A 15,721-nucleotide genomic window follows, 5' to 3' on the forward strand; every position below is an offset into this window, starting at 1 on the left:
TACCATTTCTTGGACAGAGTAGGGGGGTGGAGGAGTAGCGGATATTTCTGATGTGTTGGATTTGGATGACATATCAGAATCACTGTATGCCAAAACTAAGACATTTCAAGCTCGTAAAAAACAACAGAAACCATCGAAATTATTTTCAGTTGTGCACGGAGATTGTTCTTATACACAGAAACGATTTGCAACCTGAGTGAGTACAAAACTGAAAAGAAGTGAGAGACATGTCCACTAGAGGCCGTGCTTTACAGTGATTTTAGGACAGCTTAGAGTCGTTTTTACACAACTACTACTACTAAGAGGAAACAAAACAAATGAGCAATTAATATTTTATTTTTAATCGATAGTGACATTGATAAATAATACTAATACTAATAATAACTCTTATTCTTCCGCCTAAAGTGGCTGCTAAGGTACACATAAGCACCGTTATTCGGTCAGCGCATTAATATTTAAAACGTAAGCTCCTTGGCGGAGGTAATTAACGGTAATGCGGTCACAAGTGTGCCGTTTACAACGGCCTCGAACCTCGAACACGACAGCCAATCAGAAATGAGGACCGAGCCTGTAGGTTTTACAATGACAACTGGGAGCAGTTTATGTGAGGAGACAGTCACACTGGACGAGAAGTGCAGGAGCTTCACTTTGCACTGTGACACTGCATACAGTCAAGCCATCAATCAATCAATCAATCAATCAATCAATCAATCAATCAATTAATCAATCAATCACTCAGACTTTATTTATATAGCACCTGTCGTGCAAGATCGCAATACAAAGTGCTTAACAAGATAAGATAAATAGATTCATTACAGCACACATGAAAATCTGAATAATATATGAATAGTAATAATAGTAATGATAATAATAATAAAATAAAGTAAAATAAGATAGAATAAAATAGATAAAAAGGAAATAAAAAGTAATGCATAAATTTGGGAACAAGGTGAAACTGAAACTGAGACCAATGCAGCACAGTTAAAGGGGTAGATCAAAACAAAACGGTTTACTTAAAAACTAGGTAAAACAAAATCAAGGTCAGATTAGCTATGATTGTAACACATAGCTACTTATGTAAAACCTAACCTAAAGATGTATGTCTTAAAAAAGTGTTGACAGATTGTGATGCCCTCCGGTCCTCTGGCAGCTGTTCCAGAGGCGAGGACCAGAGACACTAAAAGCCTCCCAGGTGTTCAAGTCCGAGCCCATGGAACATCTAAAGGGCCAGTGCCAGAGGACCAAAGGGGTCGAGAAGGAACATACCTTATTATACCTTAAAAGCACATCTGACATCTATTCAGGCATTAATCCATTTAGTTAAAACACCAGTAAAACAATCTTAAAATCTATTCTAAAGCTAACAGGCAACCAATGAAGGGAGGTGTAATGTGTGCTCTCCTTCTGGTCTTGGTCAGCACACATGCTGCTGCATTTTGACTGAGCTGCAGCAGGCAAAGAGGTAATGAAAAGGCCTAGTTTTACTCAACATCCTTGATGTCCGCTTCCTGAATCGCTTCAGGACATTAGATTTGTTTAATTCTGTTCAAAACTCCATAGAAGCCTCTATCCTCATCACACATCCTCACATCAAACAGAGACCAGCTGGAGCTGGTCTGGATTAATTTTAAAATTTTATTAAAAGTTTCTTCTATTTGTTTGTGCATAGCACTCTAGGGCTGTTGTCCTTCTGTCACTAAGCCAATGTTTTTGTTTTCCAACTATACTACGGGACAGCCCTCGACTACAATTAAGTGAGCTCGTTGGCCCGGTGTCAAAGGAGGTGACAGGTTGAATCTGGGGTGGGACAGCTTTGTTAAACAAAAGCTGGAAGAATTTTAGCACCCTCTGGTTAGCTCAGTGACGACCAAAACAGGACGTCCTTACCTGAGCTGCACCAAAGAGAACATACAGGACGTGAACAAGCCTGCACACAAAAAATAACTGGGGCTACGCTTTAACTGGCCTTTTCAGGAATCGACTGTGGTTGGAATCCAACAGGGCCCATGCATTTATTCTATTCTATTCTATTCTATTCAACTTGTACACACTAGTCTTTTATTGGTGCATCACTGTAGTCTTGTTGTTAGTGTTGTAAATATAAAATGTAAGTATTGCAATGGGCGATCAGGACTACAGCCACTGGGTGTGCAATCAATTATTCATCATAAAGCCGATCAGAAACGTGCTCCCAGACTATATTCCCCACATCTAAAAAAAAGTTGTTTGTTTGTGGATGTGGTCAAATGCTGCCCAGAATCTAGAAGCAGTTGTTTTTCAGTACCTTGTTCATGGGCATCCCCAGGCTGCTTCCTTTTTATTGTAAAGCCATGGGCTTATTATATAGCTGATCATATGGGAGGTTTGTCTCTGAACAGATAAGAGCACACTCCTCTGTTTTCCCCCAGAATGTTTTCTAGGTGAGGGAGAAAGGCCTTTGAAATAGCATGTGGCACAACAACTCCATTATAAGAAATTAGATTTGTTTATACATAATAAGTCCTTTTGAATGAATTTAATATTGAGCTTGAGCTCTGAATAATGCTTCTGTGTGAAATATAACAAGTCGCTTAATCAATCTAAGGAGAGTTTGTGTCCGATTCTAACTCACTTTTCTGCAGTGTTAACCCCTGTCTCAAAGAGAGGGTGCACTAATATGTCAGTTACATAATAGCCAGGGAGATTTCGGAAGGAATGACGGGGAATGGCATTATATAATATAAATTATGACATGCATCGCTCTTATTTTAGGAAATACTTCAATGAGTTAAATCAGTGCTACAACTCTTGACCATCCTTGATCCTTGATAAGTTTGAACAATCATACTGTTGTAAACTATTATCTAAACTACTACCTTTTTTCCAGGTACAATGTTTTATTTTTCGAATCTGTGTGACTCTGGAAGCCATGGCGGGGGCGAACTGCAGCCGTATTCTCCAAAGGGAGAAAGGCAGATGTGTGAGTAAGTGATGCTCGAAGAGAAAATCATCTTACGAAAGACTGGAACCATATAATTTACAATGAACAAGCAGGAGGAAGAACACAACATATTGTTTTTACCAACCATTTCAGAAATGGTTGGTTTTCAGCCATAACATAAACCCATACTGTACTGAAACTTCTTTATATTGCAAATCACAAAGTCGAGGTGATTTAAATTATCTTTGTGGGATATTGCCCACCATCGATTTATAATCTTAAGTTTTATAGAGGCCATTTGCTTGCAGAAATTCAACATACTGTAATAGCGTTTTCTAATTAGGCGGTGTCTTAGTCATGGTGACAAATGGCACATCGCTTTACTGTAAAGGAGAACATCAACCACATTAAACCACAGGATTCATTTTCCCATCAGAACAATATTTACCTGTGTGTGTGTGTGCGTGTGTGCGTGTGCGTGAAAGAGAAAGAGAGAGTACCCAAAGCATAGATGTGTGAGTGATCTCTGGATCCTGTCATGGTTTCTGAAGTTTCAGTTCACAAGAGATGAACACGAGTGATAGAATTACATTCTGAAATGGCATCTATCAGAATCTAGAAAGCCTCAGACCTGAGATCAATTTTATGTTTAAATTTTTCAGAGATGATGTCGTATGGTGTTGCTAAGATGTGCTGATACTAAATCTGTGACAACTGTGCATTTCTACATTCTGTGCTTCCTTTCCTTTACAGTAATGGACCAGTGGTTGGGACTGAAACATGTAGGTGAGGAGAGGAAAGGAGAGGAGGATATGAGAACTTCCTCAAACTGTTTGCAGTTTCGCCCGTAGGATACAGTGGTGGTCTCTCCTGTTTCAAAAAGAGAAGCTGCTGTTCTGCATTTCACCTGACAAGAAATGGCTCAACATTTACCTGAACTGGCACAGTAAAGTATTGCACATGTAGGTAGGCTGAATAGACTGAGTGTAACATCACAATTTGAGAGGTTTGCAACACAGTAAACCATACTTCAAATTATCCATTGTACCACAGTGCTAAAAAGATAGGATTGTAAGAGATATGATACAGTATATGAGATGTATGATATACTGTATGATAACACATCATCTTTCATTTCATAACAAAAAGTTTTTTCAGACACTATCTCACATTCCTCCAGTTTTTCTTCTTTCAACAAAGCTTCTGCAATGAACAGAAACAATGCTTTCTTGTGAGTCATACAGACATATGGAAGCCTTTGTCTGGGACACCCACTGTGTCCTTCACTGCTGTTTGATCACAACCTAAAAGAGAGAAGGGGAGAGGTGTTTTCTCTTCCTCTTCCTCCCCTTTGTAAGAGAAGCACGAGGAGAGCGGCAGGCTTTCTGAAACGCGGCAGTCATCTCTCGCTCGGTGAGGATTTCAGACAGTGAGAAATGTGGTAGGTGAGTAATATTCGGGCTGAAAACTCCATAAAGCCACAGGGAAGTTTACAAGGTATCTCGAAACACAAGCTGCAGCATCCTTTGCACATGTTCACATGTTCAGTCTTTCCACTTTCCCTTTATTTAGCAGAATAATATTTAGGTGACCAACATTACACATCACACAATACACACTGCCAGTTTCCCAGCTTGAACCAACACACTCACAGACCCAAAAATATCACAAACATCTACACTTAGAATGAAAATAATAATAATAAAAGCATAAAGACAAAACTTAATTCTTTCAAAATCACAGTTTATTTCACAAATAGGCCAAGAGATTTGATTATTTCTTGCAATGTCAGTAACTCAAGCCTTTTAATTTCCATCAAAACAACATTGTTACTCCCAATAAATGAGATGTTTATTTGGGTAAAAAGTCCCACAACCAAAAAGCAAAACAATTGACACAATAGTATGAGCAATTACAAATTTTTGAGTTTGATATCATAGATTTAGACAAAGAAAGAAACACATTTGGAATCACACTAAAAGAAATGCCATATGAGTTAACATTGCAAAATTATTTGTAAAAAAGGGAAAAATATTAAATATTTGTATTTTTGAAATGCTTGCATTTTATTTACAACATAGTTTTATCCTAATCACAAGTTTTTCCCAATAATCTCCACACCTTACATCAATTTTCTGTCAGTGCCTAATATCTAATATCAATATCTAATCAGTGTCTGATATGTACATTATGCTTCACAGCTTTTCATTTGAGTCGCTTCGCTGTTTCTCTCCTCTGTTATGGAATGTGCTACGTGCATCTCACTCTTGTTCTCCTCACATATCACATCCTCCAGAAACATTTTCCTTCAGATCACTATAATATAAAAGACCTACACGCTTTCCTCCCTCGTCGAGGGAGTGTCTCCTGAACTTCCTCCCCGTTTCCCTGTCACAACATAATCAGCATTCCCCAATCCCTGCATCTTCTTCTTCTTCTTCTGCTTCTCCTTCTTCTTCTTGTTCATTCTGGGACTCAATACCTTCTAGTTCACCTGGGTGTGAGCGATACACTCTTTCACCTGGCTCTAACCTGCTCTGTTTCCTCTCTGCTACAGGATGGTTCATATTGACGGCCGATTCAGAATAGTCATCCCCCTCCTGTTTAATTTGCTCTGGCTCATTTAACTCTTGGTGATGGGTCTGATCTCCCAGTTCTGAATCAGAGTCATAGTCATATAACTCTCTGTCACCTGTCTCGTGGTGGTACATCTGGTCACCTAGCTCTGAGTCAGATTCATAGACCTGCTCAGGTGTCTCCCCTGACTGCAGCAGGCACATCTGGTTGGCTGTGGGATCTATGTAGTGTCCGCCTGGCGCTGCCTCACTCTCATACACCTGCTCATCTGGGCGGCGCACCTGTTCACCTGTGTCATGCTGGTACACCTGTTTCTGTGGCTCAGGTGGGAAGCCCTGCCCTCCTTCTTCCAGCTCTTGGATGTACTGGTCCTCGCTCGCTGCTTCATGTTGGTCCACCTCGGGGCTGAACTGGCTCCTCCTGTAAAAGCTCTCCTCGTCCTCCTCCTGACACGAGCTTCCCGGCACGCTCTCGCCATCAGACTGGGAGAAACGGAGGCTGGGCAGCCCCGGTGGCTTCTGGGAAAGGTCAAAAGGCTCCTCTTGGCTGAAGTGGGTGAGGAGACCCAGAGGGGTCGACAGGCAGAATCGTCCCCTTCGCCTAAACACTAGCATGAGAGAAATAAGCATTACATTAATAGGCAACGTCATCTATAAATAAATGCCAACTATTTGATGAGTGCAGATTAAGGCAGACAATTTTGATTTGCATCCTTACATCTCTCATCCAGCCCTCTGTCCATGATGCCATGTTTGACCTTCATGTGTCTGGTGAGGTTTCCCTTCAGGGTGAACTTGCTGGGACAGTAAAGGCATTTGAAGGGTTTGCTGTCTGAGTGGAGATGCATATGGCCCATGAGGTTATGCATCCTGTTGAACTCCTTGCCACAAAGCTGAAAGACAGAGGAAACAATTTTTTTTTTTTTGTAATTATCTTACAGCTTAGCCAAAATTCTTCAATATAAGACCTTTGATTTGTGGATTTATTATTATTATAGTGATTTATCAATAGCCAAATGAGAAAAATCATCAACATTTTGTCATGCATTTTTCCAAATATTCATAAGATTTTTAGTACATTAAGTGTGTACAACACATTCTGAATAATTATCAAATTCTTTGAAACTCTGCAACATTCCATTCTGTAGTAAACACTATTTAAAGACACAAAAACAATAGGCCAACATCATTCACTTATTAAAGTTCCCTCTCTGCCAAATAACTATTTTGTTAGATGACTAATTCTCTCAGTATGCAGAGCTGTGGAGCAACACGTAATCATGAATGAATGTGCAGCCACATTCAGACACACACACACACACACACACCCTCTCTCCCTCTATCCTTTTTTTCCTCTCTTCCTCCCTGTCTCTTTTTCCCCCTCTCTCACTCACTGACACACACACACACACACACACACACACACAAAGGAGGGAGAGAGAGAGGAAGCCACATGGAGACAGGGCCAGGAGGAGAACAGGGAAGGGCAACTCCTGCGCTGTCCTTCCTCTGCATTCTTTTTTATTAGGGTGGTCCTTTCCTTCAGGAGGAGAGAGGGACTGTAAACTGTCCAAGAGGACCGTGAGAAAACAGGAAGCTCCCTCCAGCAGCAGAGAAAGCGAGATGAAATCTATTTGCGGGCCCTGTTCTCCGGGGAGGCTGGGGGCCATTGTTAGAGAGGCAGTTTGTGCGGCGATATCCTTCCTATGGACAAGGAGGCTCCTGCTGCCAAAAGCCTCTCTGCTATCTGGTCATCGTCTCAGTGCTCTTACCAAACACCAAGGTCACACAGACACTCCAAAAAAAGTGGGGAAACCCTTTTATAGCAACTACCACTAAATATTGCAGGTTTGGCAACAATCTGAATGGTGCAACAAGTATCAATAGCCAAGTATTGGTTAATTTTGCATGCAATATCAAATGCAGTATCTGCAGCTAAGCCATTTGGAGGACGCTTTTATCCAAACACCTTACAGTGGCATGAGTGAATACATATGTATCATCCGCAGACCCACTCCCAGAGGAGTTGAACCCCGAACACAGACACTGTTAGTGCCATGCTCAACTCACAAAACTACAGGATCAATAGATGATGACCCACCTTGCATTTATAGGGTTTGATGTCCGAGTGGACGATCATGTGGGCCTTGAGCGTCTGTTTTTGCACAAAGCTCTTGAAGCACATGTGGCACTGGTAGGCCCTGATGTTGGTGTGGATCAGGACGTGGCGCTTCATGTTGGCCAACAGGGTGAACTCACGGCCACAGATACGACACTTGTGTTCCTTCACCCCCTGAGAGAAGAAGAGAATGTGGGAGTAGTAGTGTGAGAAAACACGTTCAAATTTAAGTTTTACTAGTCCTTGAAAGTTTCAGAGTGGGTGCTTTAAATTCACCTTCACTTGCCAAAATTTAAAGGAAATTGCTTTGAGACAGCTGCCAAAACAACATATTAGGCCGGTGTCCAAACTCTTTCAGCAATCCTCGCTTTCTACAATGTGAATGAGGACTAATGGAAATGGTTTGGAGATGGCAGCCAAACTGACAACCCAGGTGATGCCAAAAATCCTTTCCCATTCCCCTGCTTGCAATTGCATTGTCAAAGAAAAAATGACAAAATGCTGCGTCTTTTCTATGGATATCTAATTAAACCTACTTTGTGAGTGAGCGTGTGCTGTTTCAGGTGGTGTGACTGGATGAACTCCATCCCACACTCACTGCAGATGTACGGTCTGATGTCTTTGTGTTTCATCATGTGGTTCTGAAGCTGGCTGGGGTACTGGAAAGTCTTCTGGCACTCCGCACATCTGCAGGAATAACAGGTATAACCTCCAGATAGAGCCAAATAGAGAACTCAAATGTTGACTACATAATGTACGGTATTATCGGGAAAATATTGGATGAGCTCACCTGTAGAGAGTAGGGCCGCGATGGGCAGTCAGGTGCCTCTTCAGCTGAGCCAGCGTGGGGAAGTCCAGACCGCACTCCACACACACATTCTCCTGGCCTTTCTCATGCTTCAGCTCATGGGCCCGAAGCTCACTGGGGTAAGCAAAGCCTCGACCACACACACTACAGCTGGAGAAGAGGGAAAAGAGGATGAAAAAACAGGAGAAGATAGTCTATAAATTGGGCAACAGTTTTCAATAACCCAGACAGTCTGTAGTTCCACAAAGCACTTACCTGTATGGCTTCACATCACTGTGCTGCATCATGTGTCTCTTCAGATGGCTGGTCTGGGTGAAGGCCTTGTGGCACACCTGGCACTTGTGGGGGCGCATGCCCTGGTGGGTGAGCAGGTGTGTGTGCAGGTGGCTCAGCTGCTTGAACAGCTTCCCACACAGGTGGCATCCATGTGGCTTGATCCCGCTGTGCCCCAGGATGTGCGTGACCAGGTTGTACTTGGAGGTGTAGGACTTCTCGCACATACGGCACTTCCATCGCTTCTGGTCGCCTCCCACGTTGACGTAGTAGCTGTCGTCGACGTGGATGTTGAGACCCAGCTTCTCAGCGCTGGTCATCCCACCTCGAGGAGCCCCGTCAGGGCCGCGGCGGCCGGGCCGGAGGGCCTCTCTGGGATAGAAAGCACCAGGAGAGAGGTGCATGACGGGCCCGGGCATGAAAAATGGGTATGGGAGCAGGCTCGGGTGGAGAGGGGGAAAGTACGGGTGGCGGAGGAAGAGAGGAGACGGAGGCCATACAGGGGAAGGACTGAGCGGCTCCTGTTTCACCTGCACAGGTAGGTTCATACCTGGCGGGTCACACCTGGACAGAGATCTGTGATGCAGCTGCAGTCTGTTTAGGTCGATCATACCCGAGATGGGCTTTGGAGATGGGGAGGGAATGGGGCGGGCAGGGAGGGAGAAGGGGAGGTGGGAGAGGTCCACCGTCTTCTTCCTGCTGCCCTCCTCTGCCTCCTCTGCTCCTCTGTCAGGAGATTCACTTCCTTGGGCATCCACTTTGAAAGGAGTTCTTTTGCGTTTTTGGGATCCCTCCTTTTGGGTATAATGTTCGCCCTTGAGGCCAAGCATGGGGAAGAGAGCAGGAGGGCTGAATGCACTGTAGGTGTCTCTGGCGGGGGATATGTTGGGGTATCTGGGAGGGGAGAATTTTGAGGGTTTAATATAGAGTGGCGAGGGGCTTAGGTAGAAGCTATGCTGAGACGCCGGCCTTAGCTCATCTCTGAGCGGAGGACTCCTTGCTGGTGAGAAATTCATTGTGTCTCTCTCCATCTTCTTCCTGGATTAGAGAGAGAAAAGGAACTAGTATTTGTCTTTGAACGAGTTGAGATGTGCTTAATGTATCCTGCCAAATGATAAACAGTCTCAAAAGTGGAAACATCATGTGGAAAATTGATCAAAAGTACATGCAACTACTTTTTTCTTCTGCTTTTGATTTATGATGTGAAACAGTTTCTCAGAGGTTTTCCCGTAGTTCTGCGGAGGGACTGTCACTGGGCACACCTCTGGTGTTGACACCCACACCTCTCAGTGTTCAACCTGAAACCTTTCACTTCTCTCTTTCGCATAGATCTCCTTTCTCCTACCTCCTCTCCTGAAATCAGGAACTTAGTTGTGACATGTTCACCTCTACCTCCCACACACTTTTCGCTTCTCCATCTCTTTCTCTCTGCTCTGTTCATCTTTTTTGCATTGATGGCTGAGGGGCACTTCCCCTTTTGCCTTCCACTGATAGTGATACGTGATGGTTTAATTTATTTCAGATATGTTCAGCAGCCTATAATCTGAATTCAAGGTTAAATATTGGTACACAATGGAGGAACATTAACACTGTGCTGTTAAGATGTCATAGAATTTCAAATAACAGTTACTATGTGTATACTATAGTGTAGATATATGGGAAAGACGGAGATGATGGGCATTGATAGAGAGAGGGAGGTGATACTCAGACAGGAACTGTCTCACTTCTGCATCACAGTCAAAAATAGAGCTAAACAATCTTGTAAATATCTATTCTATTCCTGTAAATAGTTTTTGTGCATTTTCCATGACAAACTAATGCTGTACGTATCAGTCCTCAGTAGCATGACCTTGAGCTCTAGTATAACACGTTATACTGTTAAAAAGATGATGACAGAGAGGGAATATGATAAGGATGATGAGGATAGTGATGATGATGATGATGATAAGATGAGAACAGTCAAACTACTAGGGATTACAGACAAATTCACAAAGTCACAAAGTCACATCAACTTAATTCACAACAAAAATTTGTGTTGTGTGTGCCAATCCAAGCAGTGTAACACACTTTTTAATATTACAGTTGAAAAGGAATAAGAAATATCTGCTCATTTCAATACTATACTTAACTGAAGCAGACACTAAAGAGATCCTAATATTTTGATATTAATTATCGAAACATAAACCCTTTTTCATCTGTGAGTGATATTTAGAATACAAACATTTCACAACACCCAGTATATCTTAAGGTTTGTCTGCTATTCTCCTACTTCCAGAGGTTTTTAAGCAGTTTTTCAACACTTTCCTTTTTCTCTTGTGGATAACACACTGTTCTGTTATATCCCTTCACCTCTCCCACTGATCAGGAAGGTGCAAAGACCCCAGCCCTTACTTTTCCTCACAATGCATTCCAAACAATCCATTAAAACACCCAACTGAAGCCCCTCCTTACCCGTATGCCAGTCAGTGCCATCTAAGTGTGTGTGTGCTGTGAGATTGCAGCAGTGTGTGTGTGTGTGTAACTTACCAGTGCAGTGTAGTAGAGTGTGTTTTCTATGATGCTGTGGCTCTGTGTTGGCCAAAGTGCTGCAGCTGCTGTTGTACCTGTTCTGCGTTCTCTCTCTTCTATTCGCCGTGCAACTCTCCTGACAATGAGCCGCCCGTCCGCGGATAGCATTTGAAGTGACTTAAGAAAGAGAACAGGAACAGTCACTTTGTTCTCATTTTTCAGATGAGTACCTTCGGAGAGAAGGAAGGAAGGGAGGGGAGAGGAAGTCAACAAGCCTAGTGCCTTCCTGCAGAAAAATAAGGAAACACTAGATAGACATCTCCATTTCTCTATGAAATAGGGATTTACACAGCTTTGGGAAGAACTACGGGTGGCAAGATTTGATGTTTAACAAGAAGAACAATGCATTTACTATGTTTAACAGTTGTAAAGTGTCATGCAATGACGGGAGATGGTCTCAGTCTGTGAAGACCATTTATCCTTTTGTCTTTTTCCAGCTCAGAGAAATGTCTGTTATTTACGACTGAAGCCAGACTGATTTCATATTTGAAATGAATAAAAACTGTTATGTTTTAAAATGAAAGGTGAAAACATGTTAAGCCAGTAAATACGTAGACTGAAAGTATGGGATTCAAATATCTCAGTCATTTATGGTTCTACCAGAGAAAGGTCAGTCTGTCCATAGGTTCATACTGTCTATCATACTTTTTCACTGATTTTAGTGATGAAATGAAAGTAACAATAGAGAGCAAACAACATGGCATTACCAAAAGCACAATAGATTGTCTAAGATACTTTAATTTGTCTATATACTTCTTGTCAGTATATTTCATGCATGAACTGACAAAACACAGACAATACTGGACTACAGTGCTATAGTGTAATATTATTTCAGGTGGATAGATTGTTAATTTCATGGTATTTCTTCCAAGCATGACAGATAAAACCATAGACCGTATTAAATTAATGGATGAATGGGTGAAATGTGTAAACACAGCCACTAGGGGGCAAGAGTGACCCATTGCCGAAAGGATGTTTGTTTGTCTTGGTGAGGCTCCAGTCCATCTCACACTACAGTGGACTGTGTGACAGCTTGTCATATTTCCTCTTACTTCCCTAATTAGTCTTCATATCTTCATAGGCTGACTGTGGTTATGTTCTGTGATCTGTCTGTGGGTGTCAGATATAAATAAGCTCACAGTTTTAACTCTGCCTTTTCGGTACAGAAGTTAGCACAGGAAGACGTTGTCAATTAGGTTTTGTCGTCATAATTGAGATGAGGTGGCAGTGAGTAAATCTAGAGGGAGCGGAAGTAATTGAGCTCATCTCATTGAAACGGTGAAACTGTCTTTAATCGGTTGTGGCCAGTCATTAGCTGTGTTAATTAGCTTGTAAGACCAATTAACCTAAGACCTGGACAATGTGTGTGTCAATTCCTATGAGGAATTAAGAACTTCATTAAAAGGATGGACAATTAGTAGAGGTGTGTGTGTGTGTGTGTGTGTGTGTGTGTGTGTGTGTGTGTGTGTGTGTGCACATGTCAAAGCATGTAGTTGTGAGAGTAAGATTAGGTCCATGCTTGTTTTCATTATTCTGTTTGTCTACAAAACATCCACTCTGCTACAAGCTCAGGTACTGGCAGGGCATCATGGTTGTATTTACTACATGGTACTCTCTGTTTCATGGGTTCAAATGAGTCTTTATAATAAGTCTTTGTCACCTGTTTTCTTCACTTTGTCCCATCTTTCCTGAAGGAGATCAGTACGCACCCTAATAACGCAGTAAAGCTTAAAAAATTAATCTCCATTTTTTTTGTTAAATAAACGTGCTATACCTCCACCACCTCCACTCACGAGCCACGACACTAGACTACTAGACTATGGCTTTGAATGATTTCATCCCCCCATCCTCTTCTTGACCACCCTGACTTTCTCCCCTAACATGCATGGTCACGGACCACAAGCCATTCTCTAATGATTCTCAATAGCGAGATACGAACCAGGCCGCTGAACTGCCCGGCCTTTTGACCCGGCCTGTCCAGAGGCCAGCTTCATCAATGGAGGTGACAGTAACTGAGACCAGCTCATTAAGGCTCTCTAAGTGGCTTTTGGGTTTCTGTGTCACTCTCAAATGAAGGCTTGAGAGTATATAAGGGGTGTCAGTGGCACCAAGAATAGAGAACTGGACAAGCATCTGGGACCTTCTGAAGGAAGCACTTGAATTCTACTGTACATCAAACGATTAGCATCAAGTGAGTACATTTTGCTTTGTGGATATCTGTCCAGCTTAGATTTTGAGTTTTCATCTTGTATGTGCAGGTACTTTATCAAAAGGTTTTGGTCTTCTCACCTCCTCTCCATCTTTCTCTCACTCTATATAGAAATGACCGGAGCTGCTGTGTCTCTGTGCCTACTTTTCCTCCTGTCTGTATGTTCGGCGTGCTACATCTCCAACTGCCCTATCGGAGGGAAGAGATCCATCATGGATGCCCCACTACGCAAGGTGAGCTGCCTTTATCGCTCTCTAACTTAGATCTCCTTTATCAAGAAGTAAATTCACAAGTTGGTTGGTGAAAAGCAAACTGGCCTAGGCTGCTGACTTCAAAAAGGGGCTTCTCAAATCTGAGAATCACACACCTCAGAATCAATCAATTATTACTGACACTTAGTTTGCTACATCAAAGTAGCTTCCCAGACATTTTCATTTGACTCTAAATACTCTTTTGTGTGAAAGAGCCAAAGGACCAAACAGCAGAAACAGACAAAAGAATAGAAAAACATTAAACAAAAAAAACAGTACTGACTTTCAGAAATTCACCCAAGAAAGCTTGAAAGAGACTAACCATCTGTCAATGATGAAATGATGAATACGCTGTTTCTATGGAATATTGTGTTAAAATGTGGTGGCATTACAGTCAGAATAACCACCTGTCTCCTCCTCCAGTGCATGTCCTGTGGCCCTGGGGACAGGGGCCGCTGCTTCGGCCCCAGTATCTGCTGCGGAGAGGGCCTGGGCTGCCTGCTGGGCTCCCCAGAAACAGCTCACTGTGTGGAGGAGAACTACCTGCTCACCCCCTGCCAGGCCGGAGGGAGACCCTGTGGATCTGAGGGAGGACGCTGCGCTGCTGCAGGACTCTGCTGTGATGCAGGTGAGACAGTCTGCAAGGATCGATTCATAAAATATCTTAGGACTGGAACGCTGATCTAGCATCAGCTTGGATGTAGCTAAATGGGACAAATGCTTGTGTTGCACCAGGATGCTGATTTGAATCTCAACTCAGCAAATGTTGAGATGTTCCACAGTGTTTTTTTTTATGTGGTCCGGTCGTTCAGTGGGTAGAGAATGGTGCTAATGCTGCCAGGTTTAGGGGTTTGATTCCCATTGGGGCCAACCATGCTTAAAATGTAAGGCGCAGATAGATAGAAGAAGATAGAAGCATCTACCAACTGGCATATGTTAACATGAGGTTTTCTACTTCAGTCACTGTGAAGTCCTAGATCACTACTCTTGTTCTGAAAAGGTTAATGAAAAAGTTACTTATACTATTATGTTTGTGTGCTTCTTTGATATCTCTATGGGATCTGCAAGGATATGTGTTACGGTGCACATAGTGTAGAACAGTGATTCTCAACCTTTTTCATATCAAGGACCCCTAATTTAGTCCACATTATGGCCACGGACCCCCATTTGATGAGATTTTGTCTCTCAGACCCAAATCTGAGACTATTTTTATTGTCAGATATGATTTTGTTCAGAATTCCATGACTATCTGTATTGTAGGTAGAGAGATAACAGTGAAGCTATGATTAAAATAGTCGTTCTTCTACATTCTCTAATTGTGTTAACTTCTTGTAAATGAAATAATGGTGAAGTTTAACACTTTATCAATTTGTTGGGGACCCCCTGGAACCCCCTCAAGGACCACTGGTGGGCCCGGACCCCACGTTGAGAACCAGTGTAGAATACAAGAAAAAAATACATGATCTAAGAAATAACTCCTCCTGTTTGCTTTTCAAAATCCTAGAAAGCTGCACCACAGACCAATCCTGTCTCACCGAGGAGGAAGGCGAGGATCAAGCCAGCCAATTCGAAGGCAGCGACTCTGGTGACATCATCCTCAGGCTCCTGCACCTGGCCGGCCACACTTTTCCTCATCGAATTCACCAATGAGCTGCCTCTGAGTCCAGGGTCTCATGGGAGACTCCCCAGGTGTAGGGATGGAATGGGACTCGTAGTTCTAGTTCAAATAGCTGTATTTCTTCGTTCATCCCACCTATCCCATCATCACTTGGCTCGTTTTTGCTCTATCACCTGGCAACCTCAATAAATGGGACCCTGAGTACGTTTGTTAATATATTTTTATGTATGGAAATAGGGATGAATACTGACAATGGTGTGTATCATCCAGATATCTGTGTGTTGGAATAAAGTTTGAGAGAGTATAAAATGCCTGTGTCTATAAAATGTGTCTTTTTCTCAGAGTTCCTGACTAGAACAACTGGTATTCATAGTATTCC

General features: G+C 42.6%; 2 protein-coding genes across 2 annotated transcripts; one reads left to right on the top strand and one right to left on the bottom strand.

The window, feature by feature from the left end:
- Positions 1 to 4,687: 4,687 nt before the first annotated feature.
- znf366 (zinc finger protein 366) lies at positions 4,688 to 11,320 on the bottom strand. Its single transcript, XM_071894773.2, has 7 exons — positions 11,223 to 11,320; positions 8,679 to 9,734; positions 8,406 to 8,573; positions 8,152 to 8,302; positions 7,598 to 7,789; positions 6,215 to 6,389; positions 4,688 to 6,104 (listed from the first exon to the last, which is right to left on the bottom strand). Exons 2-7 carry the CDS (start codon positions 9,725 to 9,727, stop codon positions 5,323 to 5,325), a joined length of 2,517 nt encoding a protein of 838 aa, XP_071750874.2. The 5' UTR covers positions 9,728 to 9,734; positions 11,223 to 11,320; the 3' UTR covers positions 4,688 to 5,322.
- Positions 11,321 to 13,586: 2,266 nt separating this feature from the next.
- Positions 13,587 to 15,374, top strand: LOC139908175 (isotocin-neurophysin IT 1-like). Its single transcript, XM_071894774.2, has 3 exons — positions 13,587 to 13,706; positions 14,148 to 14,352; positions 15,229 to 15,374. Exons 1-3 carry the CDS (start codon positions 13,587 to 13,589, stop codon positions 15,372 to 15,374), a joined length of 471 nt encoding a protein of 156 aa, XP_071750875.1.
- The last annotated feature ends 347 nt before the right edge of the window (positions 15,375 to 15,721 follow it).

Source organism: Centroberyx gerrardi, chromosome 8 (genome assembly GCF_048128805.1).
Source record: "Centroberyx gerrardi isolate f3 chromosome 8, fCenGer3.hap1.cur.20231027, whole genome shotgun sequence".
In the NCBI taxonomy this organism is placed as follows: domain Eukaryota; kingdom Metazoa; phylum Chordata; class Actinopteri; order Beryciformes; family Berycidae; genus Centroberyx; species Centroberyx gerrardi.